This window comes from Ochotona curzoniae, unplaced genomic scaffold (assembly GCF_017591425.1).
Source record: "Ochotona curzoniae isolate NIBS_2020 unplaced genomic scaffold, NIBS_Ocur_1.0 contig_2699, whole genome shotgun sequence".
NCBI classification, from domain to species: domain Eukaryota; kingdom Metazoa; phylum Chordata; class Mammalia; order Lagomorpha; family Ochotonidae; genus Ochotona; species Ochotona curzoniae.
Window position 1 is genome coordinate 397,057 of NW_024465561.1, and position 23,171 is coordinate 420,227.

The following is a 23,171-nucleotide window of genomic DNA, read 5'->3' on the forward strand; positions in this document are numbered from 1 at the left end:
GAATATTCATAAGGAAGGCGAGTGGTCGGCACTCCGCGTCGGGGCGGGCGCCATGAAGTAGGAGTGTGGGGGAATCGCGGTTCCGTGCGAAGCTTCGGGGGTGGGCTCCGAGATGGGAGGCGGCCTGAGGCGCCGGGGCGGGAAGGCCTGCGGGTCCCCCGGGACGGGAGCCTCGGGGCTCCGGGAGAGTCCGGCGGGGAGCGGTGGCCAGGTCCCCGGAGGGAGGGAGCTGGAGCCAGCGGGTCGGGGACTGACCCTGCAGACCCCGCCGCCAGGCTCAACGTGGACGGGCTGCTGGTCTACTTCCCGTATGACTACATCTACCCGGAGCAGTTCTCGTACATGCTGGAGCTCAAGCGCACGCTGGACGCCAAGGTAGGTGGGCGGCGGGCCCTTGGTGGGGAGGGGGCGCCCTGGGTCGGAGCCCCGGAGCCACAAGCCTGGGGCAGGTCGGTTAGCCTTCTGGGTGGAAGGTTTCCACACACACACACACACACGCGGGATACTGGGTTGTCTGGGGGTCCCGCAACACAGCAGGGAGCAGACCACTTGGTGCCTTCAGGTCCCGTGGTGGGCACGGCAGTGTGCAGGGGGCAGACACCGGAGGCCGCAGTGCTGCCCAAATCCTGCAGCTCACAGGCCAACCCCACGCAACCAAACCTTTTTCTGGGTCCAGATTTCAGTTAAGAAAGAGTTGCCTGTGTGTTCCATCCTATGCTAAATGTTTAACCCATGCGTTCTCGTGGGCATCAGCAAAAGCTTCTTTTTTTGTTTTGTTTATCTGAAAGGTACGGACACAGTGCGTTTGGTTGTTAGGGCCATGGTGGAGGCCAGGAGGGGTGAGACAGTGACCAGGGGCTTGAGCCATCGTCTGCTGCCCGCAGGATGGGCCTTAGCACGAAGCCGGGTCCGAACACAGGAACGGGATTGTAGCCGGGGCACTTGGGCATGGGACATGGGTGTCCTGGATGGCATGGAACTATTGTGCCAAACTCCTGCCTTAGGGTCATTTGGGAGAGGACAGGGTTTCCAGCCACTGCCCACCCCACTCCAAGCCCGCAATAGCCAGGCTGACACGGAGAGCCGAGTCTCCCACGCGGGTGGGTGGCAGTGGTGCAATGACCTGTACCCACAAACTGCCTCGCCAGGCGGGTGAGCAGGGAGCTGGATCTGAAGTGGAGCAGCTGGGACTTGAACCTGTGCTCTGATGGGGGATGTGAGCGTTGCAAGCAGCTGCTGAGCCCACTGTGTCACAACCCTCACTCTTCCTCGAGGTTCTGAAAGTTTTGTCATTCCCCCACCAACACACAGGGTCATGGGGTCCTGGAGATGCCCTCAGGCACTGGGAAGACTGTGTCACTACTGGCCTTGATCATGGCATACCAGCGGGTAAGTGAGAGCCCCCATTGCCCACCCCACCCCACCCGCAGCCTGTGGAGGGGGTGAGGGCAGGGCCTGGCCAGGGGCTGAGGCCACTTCCGGTCGGTCGGCAGGCGTATCCGCTGGAGGTGACCAAGCTCATCTACTGCTCCCGGACGGTGCCTGAGATTGAAAAGGTGAGCTGGGCTCGTGCCAGCCCTGGGGATTCCTAATGGCAGCCCCGTGGTGGGGTAGGGCCTGGGTTTCCAGCGAGGGGGCGTCCCGCTACCCACTGCCGTCTGGAGCAGGTGATCGAGGAACTGCGCAAGCTGCTCACCTTCTACGAGAAGCAGGAGGGCGAGAAGCTGCCGTTCCTGGGCCTGGCCCTGAGCTCCCGCAAGAACCTGTGCATCCATCCCGAGGTGCGTGCGCCCCCACCCCGTGCCCCCCAAGCCACGGAGTCCCCTCCGGTCACGGGTCCTGGAGCCCCCGCCCCGACCCAGCCTTCCTGCTGAGGCGTCCAGGGGGCTGTGTCCAACTGCTCGTGTTTCAGCGAGCACACCTGGGGAGCCCACCCACTCCTGGGGAGCCCACCCACTCGGCTCCTGCCGAGATCCATGGCGCAATCCCCAGACACCTGCACAAACTGCAGCTGGGCCAGGCTGAGGCTAGGAGCCAGGAATGCTGCCAGGGTCTCCCCTGTGTGTGTGCAGGTCAGCAGGAGCAGGGCTTGGGAGCAGAGTTGACCGGGACACAGGCACCCCAGGGGACATCTGACCACCTGCCCCAGCTGTGCTTTTAAAATAGGAAGCTTTCATCTTTCTTTATTCATAGACTTTTTTTTTTTTTTTGAAAGGCAGGCTTATAGAAAGACGAAAGACAGGTCTTCCATCTACCGGTTCACGTTTCTTATGGCTGTAATGTGCATTGGTGGGCCAGATGGAAGCCAGGAGCACTGGGTGGCATGTGGTAACATGTGGGTGGCATTTGGGCCATCTGCTGCTTTCCCAGGTGCATTAGCAGGGAGCTGGATTGGAAGTGGAGTGGCCGGGGCTGGAACCAGCGCCCACATGGGATGTGGGCACTGCAGATGGTAGCTTAAATGGCTGTGCCACAGCGTCAGCCCCAGCCTTTTCTGTGCAGTGCAGGTCGGCGTAACTGCTTGATCAACAGGGGCCTTGATGACGTGGAGGGGTAACGGGGTGTGATCACCCCAGCAGTGCAGCCACCTGCCTGGACCTGTCCCACTCCCAGGCCCTGGGTGGCTGCATTGGCCCAGGGCTCTGAGGAGGGGAGAGGGAAGTGAGTCATCACTGTGGACGGACGGAGAGACCGGGGCTGGCTACCCTGGGACCTGTGCCACACCCCCTTGCCTCTTGTGGAGTCCCATTTGAGGGGGCCCCGGGAGAAAGTGAACTCAAAGATAAGTTCATGTTGTTTAAAAAAAATTGTGGAAAGTCACACTGGATTTTTGCCTCTTGCACGTGTTATAGCCAGTTTTTAAATTTTTTTAAATACCTGCCACAGCTGGGCGAGATGGAAGTCAGGGGCCAAATAATCCACATTTCTCTCTCTTTGTTTTAGAGAGTTTTTTTGTTTTTTTTTTTTTTATTAGAAAGGCAAATTTATAGAGAGGAGGAGAGATAAAAAAAAATCTTCCATCTGACCGGTTCACTCTCCAAGTGGCCACAACAGCTAAGAGCCAGGAGCCAAGGCTTTGGACGGTCCTCGACTGCTTTCCCAGGCCACAGCCGGGAGGTGGATGGGAACTGGAACTGCCGGGACACAAACCAGCACCCATATGGGGTCCCCGCACATGCAAGGCGAGGACTTGGCCACTGAGCCATCGCACCAGGCCCTCAAACCACCATTTGTGATGCCTGCATCTCGCGTTGGGGTGGGAATTGAGAGTCCTGGCTTCTCTGCTTCTGTTCCAGCTCCCTGCTAACGCACCTCTGGGCCCTGTGCCCAAGGGGGAGACCGGGTAAAGGCCCTGGCTCCCAGCCTGGTCTGGCTCTGGCCATTGCAGCCATGTGGGGAGTAAACGGCAGTCTCTCTGTTTCCACCCATATAACTGCCTTTCACATAACTAAATCAAAGATTTTTTCAGTAAATAAATGAAAATAAAAGTTGGATTGTCTGCAATTCCCAAGTTCCAACGCTTCAGCGCTGAAATGCCAAGTGCCAGCAGCGGCATGCCACCCGGGAAAGCCCCTGCTGCGGCCGCACGTGGTGTGTCCCTCCTGCACGCGGCGTGTCCCTCCCGCACGCGGCGTGTCCCTCCTGCATGCGGCGTGTCCCTCGCACACACACCAACACCTTCTCGTGGCAGCGCTTTGGCCACACATACATGCTGACCCTGAGGCATCACCCCACCCCCCACCCCATAGCTCATTACAATCTGGATTCCAGCACACTCTGGGTCGCCAGGTCGGGGCCGTCCACCTGTGACAGTCCTGCAGCTTGTGACCTCAACCAGGACCCCAGCTGTCCCACCTAGTGGTGACAGACAGGTTCGCGTTGTCCAGCCTGCTCCCTCCCACACCGCGAGGCTTGGAGGCCGGGGGTGGAGGAATGGCTGTGTCCCTTACCCACCCTGCCTCACTGCTGCCCCCCAACCCCCAGGTGACACCCCTGCGCTTCGGGAAGGACGTGGATGGGAAGTGCCACAGTCTTACGGCCTCCTACGTGCGGGCACAGTACCAGCAGGACACCAGCCTGCCCCACTGCCGCTTCTATGAGGTGCGAGAACGTGCCCGGGGCCCAGGGCTGGGCAGTGGGGAGGGGGGGTGCGTGAGCTCACACCTCCCTTACCGACCTTTCTCTCCCCACACACCCGCGCCGTCCCCCTCCTTCCCCGATACCCCATTTGCTCCCTTTATCCCACCCATAGTCAACACACCCCAATACTCATAATTCCCATGTTCCCCTCTCCCATTATTATCCCTAACAATCCCCTACTTAACACGTATATTCATCTTCTCTTCTCTTCTCTTTCCCTCTTTTCAATATAGTTTTCCATCAATTTATACAATATATCAGATTCCCCCTATCTACTTATCAAATAGTAATTAAAATACCCAACCACATATCCACTATATTCCATATAATTAATTCAACATTATATTTTTTTTTCTTTCACCTTATCCCTTACTAGCTCCCAACCCCCCCCCCCTAACCATCCTCCCCCCATCAACCCAAAACCACACCCCACAAACCACACCCTCCCCCCCCAACCTAAATAATAAAACAAGTATACTCATGCACCCCCACACCCCAATCCACATACCATACTTCAAACCTAAATACAAACTTTGCTCAACCACAATACACATCTCCTATGTCAATAATCCAAATCATGCTGACCCACTACTCCTCGACGAATATCCTCTCATTTCCCGCCCGCACATCCTAGTTTTTCAATTAAGGCTTCTGAGGTAGTAAGTAAGAGAGAGAGAGAGTGTGATAGTTGTTGTGTGTGAAGTGGCTGCGCACAGCCACTACTGGGCCTCACACCCCCGCTCGATGGCATCGTCAGCTTGCTGCGCAACAGCCACTGTTGGAGGATCGTGGCTGCGCCGGTACCCTGGACCGCTGCCAAGCCAACCTGGAGACCCTGCAGAAGACTGTGCTCAGGTGGGCATCCATGCGGCCCGCCCTTCCCCCCGGGGCCCAGCCGGCCACGCATCACCATGCCCTCTCTGCGCCCTCCCCGCAGGATCAAGCAGACGGATGAGCAGCGCCTGCGGGACGAGTACCGGCGCCTAGTGGAGGGGCTGCGGGAGGCCAGCATAGCCCGCGAGACGGACGCCCACCTGGCCAACCCCGTGTTGCCTGACGAGGTGCTACAGGGTGAGCCGCTGCGCACCCTGCCCCACTGCGCGCCCTGCCCCACTGCGCGCCCTGCCCCACTGCGCGCCCTGCCCCACTGCGCGCCCTGCTCCACTGCGCGCCCTGCCCCACTGCGCGCCCTGCTCCACTGTGCGCCCTGCTCCACTGCGCGCCCTGCCCCACTGCGCGCCCTGCCCCAACTGCGGCCGATGTGCGCCCCTCTGACCAAGCCCTGTGTCCTTGCAGAGGCGGTGCCCGGCTCCATCCGCACAGCCGAGCACTTCCTGGGCTTCCTGAGGAGGCTGCTAGAGTTCGTCAAGTGGCGCCTGCGCGTGCAGCACGTGGTGCAGGAGAGCCCGCCCGCCTTCCTGAGCAGCCTGGCACAGCGCGTGTGCATCCAGCGCAAGCCGCTCAGGTATGAGCCCTCTGGGCCCTGGCCACCATCGGGCAAGGCTGGGGCAGGGCAGAGCAGAGCACCCAGCTGGCACGGGAGGATTCTGGGGTCTCCCCAGTTTGGAGGTTTTCTCCCCTGGGCGCAGGGACAGGGACCCTGCAGGGGAACTGCTAATAGGGGGTGAAGTCAGACCCCAAAGACAAGAGGGGTGGCGCCCTCCACAAGAGGGCAAGGTGTTCCCAATGCCCACAGGCTCCCTGCACTGGCAGGGGACAGGGAGGAGGCATAGCCATGCCTCCCCAGGGTCAGCTTACGCTCTGCCTGGGGGGCTGTGGGTCTGGGTGACTGCATGGCCACGCAGGATTAGTGTGACCACCACGAGATGCTGGGTACCTGTCCCTGTTTTGTGGAGACCCACGTAGGGAGTCAGGTGAGGCTTGTGACAGGTGGGCCTGGGACGACTTGCCCCGCATGCCTTCGTGTTCAGTGGACGTGTGTGCACGCGTGCGCAGCTGCATGACGTTGGCCCACAGAGGTGGGGTGCCCTGTGCCCTGCTGAGCCCTGCTCACTGCCCTTCTGCCTCCCTCCAGGTTTTGCGCCGAGCGCCTGCGTTCCCTGCTGCATACCCTGGAGATCGCCGACCTGGCAGACTTCTCCCCCCTCACCCTCCTCGCCAACTTCGCCACCCTTGTCAGCACCTACGCCAAGGGTGAGCTCCCCCTGCCAGGCGGGCACCTGGGCTCGCTCCTGCCCAGTCTGGAGGCCACGGACATTCGGCCACTCTGGCCTCGGGGGCTGGGCTCATTTGAAAGGCACTGATGATGGTTACAGCAGGAGAGGGAGGGGCAGAGAGAGGTGGTGGTGGTTGGGTGGTGGGGGTATCTTCTGCCTGCTGCTTCACTCCCCAAGGCCTACAGCAGGTGTGCCTGGGCTAGGGTGAAACCAGATCCTGGAACCCCAGCCTGGTGCGCCCATAGTGGCACCCCCTGCTGCCTCCGGGGTACACATTAGCAGGCACCTCGATAGAACTGTGGGTGTCTGAGTCGAATCTTAAGCATCATAGAAATACCCAGCCCCACATGCAGTTCTCTAGTAGCTAAGAGGGACGGGGTGGTGGTTGGGGAGAAGGCAGTAGGCAGCAGGCTTGGGTACGAGGCTGGCCCTGGGCACTGGGAGAGCAGGGACGGAGCTTGGCCATTGCCTCTTGTCTCTCTTGGGATCCTGACAGTGTGGGGGCTGGGGAAGGGCGTGCCAGGTGTGGCCATGGGCGTGACCACCCCTGCCCGGTCACCAGGCTTCACCATCATCATCGAGCCCTTTGACGACAGGACCCCGACCATCGCCAACCCCGTCCTGCACTTCAGGTGAGCGCCAGCCTGGGTGGGGCCCCAGCTCCTCCCCAGCATGGTGCTCACCACCCTGTGCCCCTGCAGCTGCATGGACGCCTCACTGGCCATCAAGCCCGTGTTTGAGCGCTTCCAGTCGGTTATCATCACCTCTGGGGTGAGGAGCCCTTCCCAGTCCCAGCAGGGGGGTCGGGGGTGCCTGCCTGACCCTGCTGAGCCCCCGCATTCCTGGACCCACTACAGACCCTGTCCCCGTTAGACATCTACCCCAAGATCCTGGACTTCCACCCCGTCACCATGGCAACCTTCACCATGACACTGGCCCGGGTCTGCCTGTGCCCCATGGTGAGTGGGTAGGATGCGGGAGGGGCAGAGGAAGTGCAGCCCTGGGTTTTGCTGTCCCAGCTGTGAAATGGGGTGCATCCCCTGGGGCTCAGAGAGGGTCCTGAGAGAACAGTAAAGCTTGGTGGGATCCGGGATCCTCTGGTTCCAGATTCTTCAGCTGGTGCCCCAGGTGAGGCCTGTGGGTGTGGGAAGGAGGTCTGAGCTAGTGGGGTGTGGTCAGCCCCCCAGGTGGCAGCTGCAGAGTCCTTGGAAAGCTGCCTACTCTGAGGTGACCTGGGGCTGGCTCTGTTCATGGAGTCTGTGCCAGATTTGGGGCTGCCCTACAGAGGCTGTGATAGGCGATGGGCACGACCACCCCACCCTGTGCCCCGCATGCTGGGGGCAAGGGCAAAGCAGGTGCAGAGGTGCTCTGCTGTGCCCTTACAGCCTCAGGTGGTGACATGGCTGGAGCCCAGGGCACCTGTCCCATGGTACAGGTGGTGGCCTAGCAGAGGGCCTGCTGTGGCCGGAGCAGGTGGAGATCGCCTGCAGCCTGTGGCCATGCCTACCCGAACCCCCACGGCTGCTTCACCTCCCGCCTCTTGCTCGCCCCAGATCATCGGCCGTGGCAATGACCAGGTGGCTATCAGCTCCAAGTTCGAGACCCGGGAAGACATCGGTAGGCTACCCACCCCCACAGTGGCTGCTGGGGGATCTCGGGGCAGGTGCACTGGTCGGGTCGGGTGGGTCAGGTCAAGCATCCCCAGCCTGAGGTGAAGTGACACTGAGGGATCACTTCCTGCCCCCCTGCGAGTCTGCTGGGCTTGACGGATGCCACCTCGCCACACTGCAGGAGGAGGGGGGAGGGGCGGGCTCCCCGGGACAGGAAGGAAGAGGAAGAGGAGGTAACAGCCCGGAGCCACATGGCCCTGGTGGGATTTCTGGGCGTCCAAGTTCAAGGGGTAGGCCGGAGGAGCTGACCGGCCTGTGCACACGCAGCCGTGATCCGGAACTACGGGAACCTGCTGCTGGAGATGTCGGCCGTGGTGCCCGACGGCATCGTGGCCTTCTTCACCAGCTACCAGTACATGGAGAGCACCGTGGCCTCCTGGTACGAGCAGGTATGCCTGGCCCCTGCGCCACACCCCTGTTGCTCGCCAGGGTTCCCCTCCTGACCCACCTCCAACCCACATGGCCTCGGGTCAAGGGAGGAGGGAGACGGCGGCAGCCATGGCCCCAGCTGGGCGCCGTGCGCATGGAGGCACGCCTTAGCCAAAGCCCACAGGAGCCATCCTGGGCAGTGTGGGCGAGGCTATGGGATGTCATGGTTAGTGGGCTGTGGACAGCGAGGCCTAGGACTCAGGGCAGGGATGGCCCAGAAGGTTCTGGGGTCATGACTGGCTGGTGGAAGGGTAGACTCTTCACCCTCCAGAGCCTGGCCATGGTCCTGTGGAAGCCAGTAGGACCTGAGGATGTGCTGAGCTGTCCCTGCTACCCTGTGGGGAAGGGGTTTGCAGACCCTCCCAGCAGTCCCCACTGCTTCCCAAGGCTCCAGTTGGAGCTGGGGGCGGGCAGAGTCAGGGGCGCCGTGTGCACTGCTGCCTAAGCCCCAGCAGGGCTGGGTGACCCCGGCACTGACACTGTGGACCCCCACCCCAGGGAATCCTGGAAAACATTCAGCGGAACAAGCTGCTCTTCATCGAGACGCAGGACAGCGCCGAGACCAGCGTGGCCCTGGAAAAGTACCAGGAGGTGAGCGGCAGCCGAGCGGGCTGGGCAGTGACGGTGTGGAGGGCTGTGTGGTCACACCTGGGCCTTCCCTGCCCCAGGCCTGTGAGAACGGCCGTGGTGCCATCCTGCTGTCCGTGGCCCGGGGCAAGGTGTCTGAGGGAATCGACTTCGGTGAGTGTGCCAGCCCGCGCCCCCACCCTGCCCGCCTTGCCACCGCTGCCCGCTAACCGCCCTGCCCTGCCCCCAGTGCACCACTTCGGCCGGGCCGTCATCATGTTCGGCGTCCCCTACGTCTACACGCAGAGCCGCATACTTAAGGTGAGCCTAAGGGGCTGGCCAGGTCCAAGGAGGGGCAGGGCCAGGCGGCTAGGCCCACCGCCGGCCCCTTCATCCCCAGGCGCGGCTCGAGTACCTGCGGGACCAGTTCCAGATCCGGGAGAATGACTTCCTCACCTTTGACGCCATGCGCCACGCCGCCCAGTGCGTGGGTCGCGCCATCAGGGGCAAGACCGACTACGGCCTCATGGTCTTTGCCGACAAGGTGCGAGCCCTCCCTGACCCTCCCCACCTCCTGATTCCCCATGCGGGGGTCGTGGGGTCCCAGTCCCCCTGTGCTGATGCCCTGCCGGTCCTCCTTCAGCGGTTTGCACGTGCCGACAAACGGGGAAAGCTGCCCCGCTGGATCCAGGAGCACCTGACGGACGCCAACCTCAACCTGACGGTGGACGAGGGCGTCCAGGTGGCCAAGTACTTCCTGCGGCAGATGGCGCAGCCCTTCCACCGGGTAGGCCCTGGGGTTCCTCCTTGGTGCCCCGCTGCCCGGGTGTGTCCCTGTGGCAGCTCTAGGTACCTGGGGGGTACCTACCCTCCCTCGGCCTCATGTCCTGTCCCTGCCTTCACTCCTGCAGGAGGATCAGCTGGGACTGTCCCTGCTCAGCCTGGAGCAGCTGCAGTCGGAGGAGACGCTGCGGCGGATTGAGCAGATTGCCCAGCAGCTGTGAGCCCGGGCCAGCCAGCACCCAGCAGGTAACGCCAAGCTGCCGGCCCTGGGGAGGGAGCCTCCACCCTCAAGGAAGGCCAGGGAGGCGGCCTCAGGCCAAATCCAGAACCTTTAATCGTTAAGGGTAACTAGGGTAGGGAAGGGGGTCCCTCTGCTACTGTCCCCCTCCCCCAGCCAGTGTTCTTCAGTAGCTGGGGCCCACGAGGCCCGGCAGTCTCAGCGGGGGCTCAGCTCCTGAGTGCTGGTACTGAGGGTTCGCAGGGCCTCACTCAGGCGCCGGCCTGGGAGCTGGGGACAGGATGGGCCGGTTGGAGGGGGACCAGAGGCAGGCACCCTCCACCCCACCCTGTCTGGGCCCCTCACCTCCTGCTGGGCGGCGGCACCCCGGGCCCGGTCTGCGTTCAGCGTGCTGAGCGACACTGCCCTCTTCATCCTGCAGGGGGAGCCAGAGGACGCAGTGACGAGCAGGGAAGGATTTGTGGGGTGCAGGGGTGCGGGGTCTGCCGGAGCCCCCACTCACCCGGCCATCCCAGCGGCAGGGCCCTCACCGCGGAGCCGGGACACCAGCTTCTCACTGCCCCGCCGGATGGACTCCCGGAGCTTGGAGAAGGAGCTGCTGCGGCGCAGGGCCTACGGGGGAGGCCGGGGCCGTGGGTCAGCCCCTTGGACGGCCGCCCCCGCTCCCCCCGGCCCGGGATCCAGACCGAGCTTCCCCCTTACCTGCTGCTCTGCATCACCAGTCGTGCCTGTGTTGGGGACTCCTGAGGGATAAATGGGGACAGTGAGCGGGGAGGGACAGGGGGCCGGGGCTGACAGGGTGGGGTGCACCCGGCGGGCGGGGCTCACCGAGCGGGGCGGGCAGCTGCTCGCGGTTCAGGATTTCCTTGTAGAGCTCCTCCGCTTGCTCGTACTTGTTCTGCTTCAGGTAGGCCGAGGCCTGCGCGGGGACAGCTGCTCAGGACCCCGTCCCCTCAGCCCCCCTTGCTGCCAGGGGGCCCAGCGCGGGTGACTGTGGGGAGACCCTCCCGTGGCCCCGCCTCCTGGCTCCCCTTCCCCAGCACAATAAACCTCAAGACCGTGCTCTCGTGGTCGGCACTGCTTCCTCTTCCCTCGCCCCTGGGGCGCCCCCTCACCAGGTTGCTCTTGGTCTTGGCCACATTGGGGTCCTGGGGGCCGCCCAGGGCCTCATAGATGCTGAGGGCACGGGTGTAGTGGCGCTCCACGTCCTCGAACTTGCCCTGGTTCTGGCAGAGCAAGGCCAGGTTGTTGAGCTGCTTGGCCACATCCGGGTGGTCGGCGCCCAGCACCTGTGGGGTCAGGGGTCACAAATCATCAGGGATGTATGCAATTGGGTTGCAGTCAGGGTTACAGGGTCAAGGGGGACTCATGGGGTCAGAGGTCACAGTGGTACAGGGTTGCCTCGGGGAGATGGGGGGATGGCATTGAACTGGGGGCCACACAGGGTTGGACCAGGCTGGGCAAACGTGTAGAGAAGTCAGGTCATGGGATGGGGTGTTCTCAAGGGGACTGAAGGCCAGAGGCCCCAGCAGCAAAGGACACCACAGTGAGGGACCGAGAGGACCCCAGGAGAGGTGGGACCTGGGCGCTGGAGGACATGAGCCACTGACCTTCTCGCGGATCTCCAGGGCGCGCTGGCACAGTGGTTCCGCCTCCCGGTAGCGTCCCCGCTTCCCATATAGGACAGCCAAGTTGTTGAGAGTGGCAGCCACCTGTGGTAGGGGCATAGCTCAGGGGTAGGTGGGCATCGGGCTAGGGTGGAGACACAGTGGGTGCAGTGCAAGCACATCCCATGGGCACATTCCACACACTGCTCTCCCGGCTGCACATGTGGGTTGTGTCCATTTGGGAAGGAAACCGCTGGAAGGAAGAGTTTTCTCTTTCCATCATCACTTTCCCAATTTTATTCTTTTTTAAAGGTTGAGAAAGATCTTTCATCTGCTTGTTTATTCCCCAAATAGCAATGATGGTCATAGCCAGGCCAGTGCAAAGCCAGGGGCTTCTGGGTCTCCCTACGTGGGTGCAGGGGCCCAAGGACTTGAGCCATCTACTTTGCTGCTTTTCTAGGCCCTTAGGAAGAAGTTGGAAGGCAGGTGGAGCCAGGACTCAAACTGGTGCCCATATGCGATACTGGTACTGCAGAGGCTTAACTGGCTATACCACACTGCCAGCCCATTAACCCTATTAACCCTGAAGTAAATCAGATGGGCAGGCACGCTCCCTTTCCCCAGAGGCCACTCACTGCGGGGTGCTCAGGGCCCAGCGTCTGCTCCCGGATCTGCAGGGCATCATGGAGGAGGTCCGTGGCCTCCTTGTACTTGTTCTGGTCCCTAAAGGGCAGTTTGTAGGGGGTTGGCCAAGGTGCAGCAGCTGGCACTGGGCTGGCCCTGCCAGGCCCAGAGAGCAAGCTAAGTATGCATAGGTGGGTCTCCTCACATCTCCCATCTCGGGCACCCCTAGTATGGTCACCGCCCCACTTGTCCTCCACCATCCTGTCCCTGCCCTCACCGGTATACCAGTGCCAGGATGTTGAGCATGGTGGCCACGTCAGGGTGGCAGTGGCCTGAACTGCGCTCCAGGTCCTCGAGTGCCTGGCGGCACAGGGGCACAGCCACCTCATACCGGCCCTGCCCCGCGTACTGGATCACAAGGTTGTGCAGCGTCCGCAGCCGGGCAGGGATCTCATAGCCGCCCTGCTGGGCCGCTGCCGCACCAGCTGTCTCAGAGCCTGGAGGAGGCAGGCACCCAGTCACTGCACGCCTCCCGCCAGGGGACCCCCATGCCCTGCCAGTGCCGACTCTAACTGGTCCAGGGAGGCTGAGGGTGCAGAGCCGGCTTGGCTCACAGGTGGCAGTTCTGGGTTCACAGCAAGCAGCGTCACCTGCGGCTCCTCACCCCGCTAACACCTGTCGCGTCCTGCCCACCTCAGATCCCGGCTGCCCGTGTCCAGGGCCCCACACCCACCTCTCCTCTCTTCCTCCTCACTGGGGATCAGGGCGGTCAGGCTGTCTCGGCGAGGGGGGGACTCGGGCCGCTGTGCGCAGGACAGGAAAGTGGAGTGTCAGGAGGCTTGGGGCTTGAATCCCGGGACTTGGGGGGCTCCTGGAGATGGGGGAGGTGAGGAGTGGCTGGAGGGGGAGACTCTGGGGCCCCAGGCAGCGCACCGGGCTGGTGGTGGGCTCGTCGTACTGCCGTAGTTGCCCCAAGAACTCGAGGTGGCTCTTCTCTTCTTCCAACTGGGCCACGGCCTCCTCGCTGGCCCGCAGCCGCCGCTGCGTCTCCTCCAGCTCCTCCCGCAGCCACACATTCTCCTGGGCCAGGCGCCGGGCCTGTGCCCGTAACCGTTGCTTCTCGGCCTCGAGTGCGCCCACGTGCGCCGACAGAGCCAGCAGCACCTGCGAGGGGTGGGAGGCCTGGGCGCGGCGGCTGGGACTGGGTTCCAGGGCCCAACCTATGGCTCAGCCTCCTGCCCAGCCCTGGTGGCCAGTGGGCCGGACACCCTCATTCTATCCAGGGCCCCCCATACGCTGCAGAGGCATGCCAGTCAGGGGTGCTGAGGTTCCTGGGGTCACCCCGTGTCCCCCCACACAAAGGCTCCCAGGGGTCTTGCTGCTCTGGGGGGTCTGGTAGGGGAGGGGTCCAGCTCCTCCTGCCCCCTCATACCTGGGCCTCTCCCAGCCCCAGCTCCAGGGCTTCCAGCGAGTGTCTCACCACCTGCTGTTTCTCTTCCAGCAGCTCCGCACCAGCCACGGGGCCCGGGCCTGCCAGGGCCTCGGCCAGGTGCCCGGCCAGGCCACAGTGCTCGGCCCGCAGGGCCTCCAGCCCCTGCACCACCTGCCGCGTCTGCCTGATGAGCTCTTCTGGGCTCAACCCCGCGCTTCCGGGGGCTGCCACCTGCACCGACATGCCGCTCCTGCTGGGGTGGGTGCAAGCAGTCACCATGCAGGCCCTTATTCTGGTCGCCCCCCTCCCCGCACAGCAGGAGCCCCACCATCAAGCCCTGCCCCAGCTGGCACCCAGCGTGCCCCGCCTACCACGCTCCCGCAGATCTATGAGGTAGCCCAGTCAGGTAGGCTCCAGGGCCAGCTCTGACATCCCAGGACTGGCGACTGATTGACCAAGGCAGGGCAACAGCTGGAGTCTCTCCCCCAATCCTGCTGCCCTTTGCCTGCCTGGTAGCGCCACCCGCACCCCCAGCTGCCCTGGCACCGGAAGCCCTTGTCTCCCCACCAGTTGCAGGGTGAGGGGGGCAGGGTGTGTGGAGGCGGCGGCCGGACCGTGAGCTCATTCTGAAGGTGTTTTTGTTGGGAACCAGTCGGACCGCTGGGGCTGGGCGGGGCTGGGCGGCAGCAGAGGGCCCGGGGCTGGGCGCCGGAAGCAGAGGCGGCCTCCTGGGTGGAAGGGACCGGCCTCTACAGACCCTGCGGGCCCAGGGTGGAGGGGGCTCTGGCCTCCGCCCTCCGCCCCAGACAGGCCCAGCCAGGGCCTGTTGGGACACACGTGTGGCAGGCGTGGCCACGGGAGTTGCTGGGCATTGGCAGCTGTGGGTAAGGAGTTGGGGGGGAGTTCCATGTGACAAGGCCACTGGATGAGGCTGGGGTCATCCTAACTTTATGCACACCTGCTTCTTAAAGACACAGGCACCGAGTTCACTTGGCGCTCTCAACAGAGCTCAGCCCCCATCTCCCACAAAAGGTGACCCCAACCCCACCCTGCCCCACTGACAGAAATAGCAAGATGTGACCTGCCCTCAGGAAACCGAGACAGGGCTGGTCCCCGCCACTACCTATCACACTGCCATCCCACGTGGGCGCCAGTTCGAATCCCTGAAGACCCCAGCGGAAATGCCGGCAATGTCTGTGTGGCTCTGTCATCCACATCACAGCCCCATGGGGCTCCAGGACCCTCTGCCCCTACCCAGAGCAGGCCACTCCCAGAGGCACCCATGGGCCACACCTGCCACACGTGTGTCCCAACAGGCTTAGTCAGCTCCTTGCTGACGCACCCGGGAAGGCATGGGAAAACTGTGTGTGTGTGTGCGCGCACACACACACACACACACACACACACACACAGGATGGGGGGGGCGGTTCCTGGCTATTGGCTTATGGCTGGCTGCTGTGGCCATCAGGGACATGGGCCACAGGATGGGAGAACTCCCCATAAAAATTAAAAACACAGGGCCAAATGCTGTAGCCTAGTGGCTGAAGTCCTCGCCTTTCACACACTGGGATCCCAAATGGGTGCCGGTTCGTGTCTCAGCTACTCCACTTCCCATCTAGCTCCCTGCCTGTGGCCTGGGAGAGCAGTGGAAGACGGCCCAAAGCCTTGGGATCCTACCCTCATGTGGGAGACCTAGAGGAGGCTCCTGGCTCCTGGCTTCGGATGGGCTCAACACTGACTGTTGTGGCCACTTGGGGAAAAACATAAGATATTTCTCTCTGTCTCTGTAAATCTGACTTTCCAATAAAAAAATAAATAAATCTTTAAAAAGAAGTGCACTGCCCACCCCACTCCCAGGTGTGTCCACTCGGAAACAAGCCACGACAGAGCACCACGCCGCCTCCTCCCCCCTCATCAGCAGCATCTCTGCCAGCTGCTCTCTCTCCTCTGCGGCCTCTCAGGCCTGCCCTGCCAAGGCGCTCACACCAGCCATGGGCTCTCCCAGCCCCTCCTCTACCTCCTGGCCTGGCCTTGGGGGGACGGACACCCCCCCCAACAGTGTCTGAACTGAGACTGCCAGTTGTGGGTGCCCATGGCGTGGACGCCGGCATCCCTGCACACAGCAGCCGGGTGCCCTGCCTAAGGCCCCACGGTCAGAACCACAACCACAGCTCACTCAGGTCCTGTCTCTGCACACTGCCCCGTGGCTCCAGGACGTCCCCACAACCCAGGAACCAACTACCAGTTGGTGGCAGCCGAGCCATCACGCATCGCCAGGTTCTCACCCGCTGTCCTGCGCGCGCGCACACACACACACACACGCCCGACACACCAGGTCACACCCAAGCTGAGGACCAAAATCTTCCCTATGCAAGCAAGGAAAGTTCGAGAAGGTCGGTGGAGAAAACAGGCTGCCAGAACTTTCTGGAGACCTCCACGCGCGCGCACACGCACACACACACGCTCCGCACTGCCGCCACTCGAGGGGAGCAGGCCGGGGTCGCCTGCGTACCCACGCGCGGCCTCCAAGCGCCCCGAGGCCTCCCGCTCCTGTTTACCTGCGCACCGGGGGCCGAGGCGCGCTCCCAGCCGGGCCTGCACACCCCCGGGGAGCCCCCAAGTTGCCAGGCGCGCGGGCCCAGGGGTGCGCCCAGCCCAGCCCCTCCTCCGTGCGCCCCATCAGCGCGGCTCCCCGGGACCCCCGCGGCCCGCTCCCGCGCCCACCTGGCTGCGCACGGCTCCGGGCCCCGGCGCGGCGGAGATGCGTTTCTCGGCGTCCCCGCACACCCGGCACGCCCCGCGCTCCCGGCGGCGACCCGCGGCTCCTGGGGGCCGGGCCGGCCGGGAACCCCGCCCTCGCCCCGCAGGTGCGGCGGCCACGCCCACGTCCGGGCCCCGCGGGACGCGCCGAGCCGGAGGTGGACCCGCCGCTGCTCCAGCTGGGAGCCTTCAACTCTCTATTTATTTATTTATTTTTACAAACTTTGGGTCCCACAAGGCGGGCTTCAATTGCTTCTCAGCCTTTTGGCGTGGAGCTTGTCCTTCGTCCAGTTGTTTCGCCAAGGTCACCTCCTCCAAGGAACCTTCCTGCCATGCCCTACTCTGTGGCACTGAACACCCTCACTCCTGAGTTGTGCCCAAATTTTCAGAGCCGTGGGTCCGGCGTGGTAGCCTAGTGGCTAAAATCCTCTACTGGTATGCGCCAGGATCCCATACGGTGGACGGTTCCTGTCCTGGCTGCTCCACTTCCCATCCAGCTCCCTGCTTGTGGTCTGGAAAAGCGGTCGAACATGGCCCAAAGCCTCAGGACCCTGCACCCGTGAGTGAGAGAGGCTGGAGGAAGCTCCTGGCTCCTGGCTTCTGATCAGCTCAGCTCTGGCTGTTGCGGCCACTTGCGGAGTGAAGCAGCGATGGAATATCTTTCTCTGTCTCTCCTTCTCTCTGAAAACCTGACTTTCTAATAAAAAAAAAATACCTCTTAAAAAAAAATTTCCAGAGCCAAAAATTACTGTATGTAGGCCTATCGTTTTATTTTGTTGTGTGTCAGTAGCACAGGTCGCCCAGTCCTGGCTGTCGCAGCCATACGGGGAGGGAACCAGTGCGGTGGAAGATCTCTCTCTTCCTTGTTAAAGCGCTAGCTTCTTGTACAGCTTTCACAAACTGCTGGCTGCCTAGGGCAGGGGGCTGTGTCGCTGGCAGCACCAAGCCAGTGCCCGATGCAAACCAGGCACTCTGTCGTGGGTGACAATGTCAGGTCGGAGAGGGCAAGGGCGGCTAGGGACTCCACATGGGTGGTCTACTCCCTGCAGGTCTGGGGGTGCTGCACCCCACAATGTCTGCAACGGGGGGGGGCACTGAGGCCCCACCCCACCCTGACCCCCTCCTCTGAGCCCCACTGTAGGGGCCTCCTCCTTCAGGAAGCCGTCTCTGACTGCTCCCCCAGACACGCAGCGTCTTGGCTTCCTAACATCCCAGCTCTGGGTGGTTACTGCACAGTCGGTGGACACAAAGCTGGACAGGCAGGAGGCCAACCTGAGAGATCGGGCCTTGGGGGAATCACAAATGAGAAAACCGAGGCTGCAAGCCCTCCCACTCCGCCCCCAGCACTTCTGCCGTTTCTAGGCACAGAATTGGGGAGGGGGACAGGGCAGCAGCTGAGTCCCTCCCTCCTACCTCTGGCCTGCCTTGATTAGTCCCTCCCTCAGTGGGCAGTGCAGGTGCCAGCCCCAGGCTGTGGGACCCTCCAATCTGAACCTGGAGTTCTTGGGGGCCTTAGGGCGGCTCTAGGAGAAAACTCCGACACCCCCAAAATGACTGAGGACCAACCAACAGAGGGCAACATCCCTTGGGGACGGGAGGGGAGTGGTGGGCAAATGTGAGGTCAAATCTAGAACTTGGCACTTCCTGTCCACCGTGCACCGCCCTGAGCCTCTTCCCTTATCTGCAAGACATGCAGCCCCAGGATTAATGGAGATAAGGCAGAGAAAGCGTTCACCGGGCTGGCCCTGGGCCAAGGTCTTCTGCACAGCGCTGGCCAGACTCGGGCGCTGGAGTCAAGACGGATCCAGCACAAGGCTTGGGCGGGAGTACTCCAAGGAGGGGTGCAGGTGTCCCCATGACTAGGCGAAGTGCCCCCTGTCAGCCACAATTTTATCTACTTATTTGAAAAGTATTGCTAGAGAGGGTGCTTCAGCCTGCTGCTGCTTCACCCTCTGGGTGGCTGCAGCAGCCAGAGCTGAGCCAGCCTGAAAGCTAGGAGCCAGAAGCCTCTTCCGGGTCATCCTATTGGTGTGCAGACCCAAATGTTTTCTGCTGCTTTCTCAGGCCACAAGCAGAGGGCTGCATCAAAAGTGCAGCAGCCGGGATGGGAACCAGTGCCTGTACACGCTGCAGGCACCACGGATGGCGACTTAACGCAGCACAATACATCATGCTGCTTCTTCTTGGACAGCAAGAGCTGCTACTGCTGACACTGCCATCCACGTGAATCCTGCTCGTGTCCTGGCGGCTCCGCTTCCCACCCGGCTCCCTGCTTGTGGCCTGGGAAAGCAGTGGAAGACGGACCACCCTGCACCTGCGTGGGAGACCCAGATGGAGTCCCAGGCTCCTGGTTTCAGCCAGGCCCAGCCAGGCCCCTGGCAGTTGTAGTCATTTGGGGAATTGAAGAAGCAGCACAGGGGAAAACTCTGTAACCCGGGCTTCTGAATTAAACCTATTGCATTCTCGGGCAGTGTGCTTCCAGCCTCCTGTAGGGCACGAGCAGATCCGGCCCAGTAGTTAACTGGGTCAACCACTAGGAGCCGCAGCCCCTCCCCAGCCATGGACCCCCATATGCCTACCTGTCAAACAACGCCCCCCACCCCTCAGGGAGAACTTGCCCCCATGTGAGTTCTGGGACGGAGCCGTGTAACCACGCCCCTTTCAAGCCACTGAAAGCCCACGTGGAGGAGGGACCCATCTCTCACTGTCTTCTGTGGACCCAGAGGAATTTAGGGGTGTCTGTCTCCCCTAGAATAAGGCCCAAGGGTGTCTGTGAAGCCACTTCTCCGTTTACCCAGCCTGTGCTTAAAATGTTTTTTTAAGTAAAAGACACGCGTCTCAAAGAAAATATTGGCCCAACCTGGCTCATAAGCCTTCTTTTAAGATTTAATTTTACTTTTATTAGAAATGCAGAGTTACAAAGAGAAGGAGAGAAAGAGAGAGAGGAGAGGAGGGGTCTATCTTCCATTCGCTGGTTCTCTCCTCAAATAGTTACAATGAACACAGCTGGGCCAGCGCAAAGCCAGGAGCCAGGAGCCTCGTCTGGGTCTCCCACGCAGGTGCAGAATCCCAAGGCTTTGGGCCGTCCTCGACTGCTTTCCCAGGCCACAAGCAGGGAGTTGGATGGGAAGTGGAGCAGCCGGAACATGAACTGGAGCCCATACAGAATCCTGGTGCCACAGCTGGAAGCTCAGCCTACCGCCTCCCAGCGCAAGTCCCTGGCCTGCTCTTTATTCCCATCTGCAGTTTCTCGGGGTTGTCAGGTCCCCCACACCAGAGATGGTGTCCTCTGCTGCTGAAGATGGCTCAGAATCCCTGTATGCTGCTGGAGAACACAGGAAGACGAGGGCCACCTGGCCACCTGCAAGCACTGGATGTGGCAGGAGCTCTTGTGCGCTTCTAGGGACAGGGTCAAGTTCTGGCGGCTGTCTCGGGTTCCAGGTGCAGCCCTGGGTGGGAGACTGGGCACAGGCCGCTGCCAGCCAGAGGAAGCTGGGGGTGGCGGTTGGCAGGCAGGCAAGGAGCCGAGCCCTGGGCACAGAGCCTCCTTTTGCTCCTGGCGAATCCAGCCCCGCTGTGTCTGAACGCCGCCTGATGCCTGCCATCCGCTCTGAAGTCTGTTGGTGCTTTTGATTTTGTGATGGTCCCTGCCCCGTGCAGGTCAAGGCCTTGTGCACGCATACGTGGTGGACCTGTGTTTCCTGCCCAGAGCCTCAGGGTGGTTATTCGATGTTGAGCCCTGGCTGCCTGTGCCGGGACAACCTCTCCAAGGTGCTTAAGCCCCGCCCCCGCAAGCCCGCTCGGCACATTCGGCTCCTCTTCCTCTTCTGTTATATAAAAACCCAACAGAGCCAAACAAAATTAAACCAGTGTCTCTCAGCATTTCCCAAGGTACTCCAGAGAGAATAGATTTATTCTTTAAGATTTATTCATTTGGACACACTGCGGTAGCCTAGTAGCTAGGTTCCTCGCCTTGCAGGCATTGGGATTCCATATGGGCACAGATTCGTGTTCCAGCTGCTCCACTTCCCATCCAGCTCCCTGCCTGTGGCCTGGGAAAGCAGCAGAGGACGGCCCAAAGCCTTGGGACCCTGCACCCACGTGGGAGACGCGGAAGTTCCTGGTTCCTACCTTCAAATTGGCTCAGCTCCAGCCATTGCAGCTGTGTGGGGAGTGAATCATCGGACAGAAGATCTTCCTCTATGTCTTTCCTCCTCTCTGTATATGACTTTGCAATAAAAATAAATACATCTTTAAAAAAACACTTTTAAAAAAGAAAAGTTTATTTTAAAAATCTTTTTGCCTGTCCTTCCCTCTCTAATTCTACCTCTCAGATAAAAATAAATAAGTCTGATTTTTTATTGAGAAACATTGAGCCAGAACTTCCTATCTCCCTGTAGGTGCAGGAACCAACACCTGGGCCATCCTTCCCTGCTTTACAGAGCATTACAGGGAAGGAACTGGATGGGAAGTCGAGTAGCCGGGCCTTGAACCAGCACCCACATGGGTGCCAGCGCCACAGGTAAAGGATTAGCCTGCTACACAAGACCCATATTAGTTTTACTTATTTATTAAATATTTATTTGTTTTTATTACAAAATCACATATACAGAGAGGAGGAGAGACAGAGAGGAAGATCTTCTATCCGATGATTCACTCCCCAAGTGAGTGCAACGGCCAGTGCTGCGCCGATCCGAAGCCAGGAGCCAGGAACTTTCTCCAGGTCTCCCACCCGGCTGCAGGGTCCCAAGGCTTTGGGCCGTCCTTGACTGCTTTCCCAGGCCACAAGCAGGGAGCTGGATGGGAAGCGGAGCTGCTGGGATGAGAACTGGCGCCAATATGGGATCCTGGCACATTGAGGCAAGGACTTTAGCCGCTAGGCCACGCTGCCTGGCTCATTAGTTTCCTTTTAATAGTTGCAGATGACCTTAGCTCATCTTGTATTCAATAATAAAACAATATTTGAGAAACGACCTTAATGACATAGAAATCCTAACAGTAGTCGGAAAATACTTGCAAGTGACCGGTAATCAGACTGCTACAGAGTGAGAGGGGCGAGGGCCAGCCAGGCGTTGTCCCCATGACACACACAGTGACCGCTGATGCAAGGGACCCTGGGAATCCTCGACTCTGGCTCCAGGGCGCGGCAATCCCGGACCTGGGATGTGCTTCTGCCACCTTGTGGCTGAAAAGTGCTAAGAGCCCGCCAGGGTACATCAGGGGCCCAAGGGCTTGGCTGCCCTGCCCACCCTGGGGACGTGGCTGGAGCCCCCAGCGGCTAGCAGGGGCCTTGCTGCTGGCTCCCACTGTACCCCTGATCTCCGCCTTGCCTCCCCTCCTCCCGCAGGCTCCCCCACCCCGGTGACTCCTACCCTTCCCCTAGGTCTCCCTTGGATGTCCCCCACCTGCTCGCCTGTGCTATGACTGTTTCCAGAATGCTCCAGGCTCCAGTTGGCAGGGAGGGGTGGGGGACGGCATGGTACCCCTCCTCAGGAGTCAGAGCCGATTGGGACCTTGTCCCAGCTTTACCCTTAGTTGACCGCAGAAAAACGGGGAGACCTGGGAGGCGGAGAACCCCGGAGAAGGGACACACTCCTAGATGTGGGACTGTGGACACAGAGAGCGTTACCCCACAATCCTGGGAGTTCCCTGAAGGAGACGCTCTACCCAGCCTGCAATCCTGGTGTCCACTAAGAGGAGGAGGCGGTTTCCCCACACCATCTTCCCTTCCCCTACTAGCGTTCAGGCCTGGTGGCATCCAGGGGCCACTGCAGTGTACACATGCCATATAGTTCAGATCTGGCACCCCCCTGCTCTGGGCCATGGACACTGCCCAGCCCCCTTCCCCTCTCCGCGGGGTAGGGTGGGGGTGAGTGGGTGTGCCACCTGCAGCTTGCCAGTGCCCTTGTAAGGAGGCAAGGCCCCAGGGATACCCGAGCCGTGCAGCTATAATTAGCCTGGACACGTGGCGAGCCCCCCCCAACACCTGCCTGGCACCCCCCTATTTGCAGCCTAAGGGCTTGGCCCTTGCAGTCGCAGGAACAGGATTGCTGTGTGCCCTAAAAATAACTCCCTTCCCAGATGGGCCCTCCCAGCTGCACCCTGAGAATGGGAGGGGGAAGGCGACCACCACCCCAGCCCCAGCCCCAGCCCGAGCTCTGACTTCCCACTGCTAGGCAACCCAGCAGAAGGGTGGGCACGCTCCCTGCTCTGGGGTGACTCCAGCTTTGGCCTGGGTCCATGTGTGGTCATAGCTGGGTGCTGCAGGAGGGTCCCACATCCTTGGCTTCCTCCTTGCCTAAATGTTGTGTGTCCCAAGCACTGGCACCCATCAAAGGGTGGGGACCCAGCAGGTGCTGTTCACTGTGGGGAGGGTGGGGTTTGCTGTAAGCAGCACGCTCAGGGGCCGGGGGCGGGGGAGAGGCACTTGGTGTAGGGACATCCCCAGCCGCTGTCCCGTGCTCCTGGTGGGGGGCCAGCTGTTCCTGCCAGCTCCACTCAGCAAATCAGTCCTGGGGTGGGGGTAGTGGGGTGGGTAGGAGGGCCGGGCCCAGCCCCTGGGGCACCCATACAAGGCCATGGGGTTGGGTGCATGGCATGCCTGGGTCCTGACAGGCACCATGCCCAGACGGCGAGGTGAGAGGCTGGGCTGGCCTCCAGGACCCCTCCCTGGGCCAGCCCCTCGCAGCCAATGACACGGCCCAGGGCCCCCTACATAAAGTTGGGGCAGTGAGCCCTTCCTTC

General features: G+C 61.4%; 2 protein-coding genes across 2 annotated transcripts; one reads left to right on the top strand and one right to left on the bottom strand.

The window, feature by feature from the left end:
• The first annotated feature begins 20 nt into the window (after positions 1 to 20).
• On the top strand, positions 21 to 11,061 carry ERCC2 (ERCC excision repair 2, TFIIH core complex helicase subunit). Its single transcript, XM_040976504.1, has 22 exons — positions 21 to 57; positions 276 to 375; positions 1,312 to 1,389; positions 1,494 to 1,556; positions 1,668 to 1,781; positions 3,985 to 4,101; positions 4,898 to 4,995; positions 5,078 to 5,211; positions 5,437 to 5,605; positions 6,176 to 6,294; positions 6,880 to 6,949; positions 7,019 to 7,088; positions 7,175 to 7,276; positions 7,871 to 7,934; positions 8,255 to 8,376; positions 8,915 to 9,007; positions 9,085 to 9,157; positions 9,234 to 9,304; positions 9,384 to 9,527; positions 9,627 to 9,770; positions 9,895 to 10,012; positions 10,426 to 11,061. The coding sequence occupies exons 1-21, from the start codon at positions 53 to 55 to the stop codon at positions 9,985 to 9,987; spliced, it is 2,043 nt and encodes a 680-aa protein (XP_040832438.1). The 5' UTR covers positions 21 to 52; the 3' UTR covers positions 9,988 to 10,012; positions 10,426 to 11,061.
• On the bottom strand, positions 10,203 to 13,910 carry KLC3 (kinesin light chain 3). The gene is made up of 12 exons (XM_040976155.1): positions 13,668 to 13,910; positions 13,169 to 13,399; positions 12,969 to 13,038; positions 12,513 to 12,732; positions 12,247 to 12,334; positions 11,615 to 11,716; positions 11,120 to 11,293; positions 10,833 to 10,923; positions 10,707 to 10,747; positions 10,507 to 10,616; positions 10,350 to 10,419; positions 10,203 to 10,274 (listed from the first exon to the last, which is right to left on the bottom strand). The coding sequence occupies exons 1-12, from the start codon at positions 13,908 to 13,910 to the stop codon at positions 10,203 to 10,205; spliced, it is 1,512 nt and encodes a 503-aa protein (XP_040832089.1).
• Between the last annotated feature and the right edge of the window lie 9,261 nt (positions 13,911 to 23,171).

Bases quoted from the DNA above. Each gene is read 5' to 3' on its own strand.
- ERCC2 (XM_040976504.1), top strand. The intron at 4,996-5,077 runs GTGGGCATCCAT...CCCTCCCCGCAG, and splicing joins CTGCAGAAGACTGTGCTCAG to GATCAAGCAGACGGATGAGC. The intron at 7,935-8,254 runs GTAGGCTACCCA...GTGCACACGCAG, and splicing joins CGAGACCCGGGAAGACATCG to CCGTGATCCGGAACTACGGG.
- KLC3 (XM_040976155.1), bottom strand. From the start codon at position 13,910: ATGTCGGTGCAGGTGGCAGCCCCCGGAAGCGCGGGGTTGAGCCCAGAA. The intron at 11,717-12,246 runs GTGAGTGGCCTC...CCCCTACCACAG, and splicing joins TGGGCCCTGAGCACCCCGCA to GTGGCTGCCACTCTCAACAA. The intron at 10,275-10,349 runs GTGAGGGGCCCA...TCCTGTCCCCAG, and splicing joins GTGCCGCCGCCCAGCAGGAG to CTCCCAGGCCGGCGCCTGAG.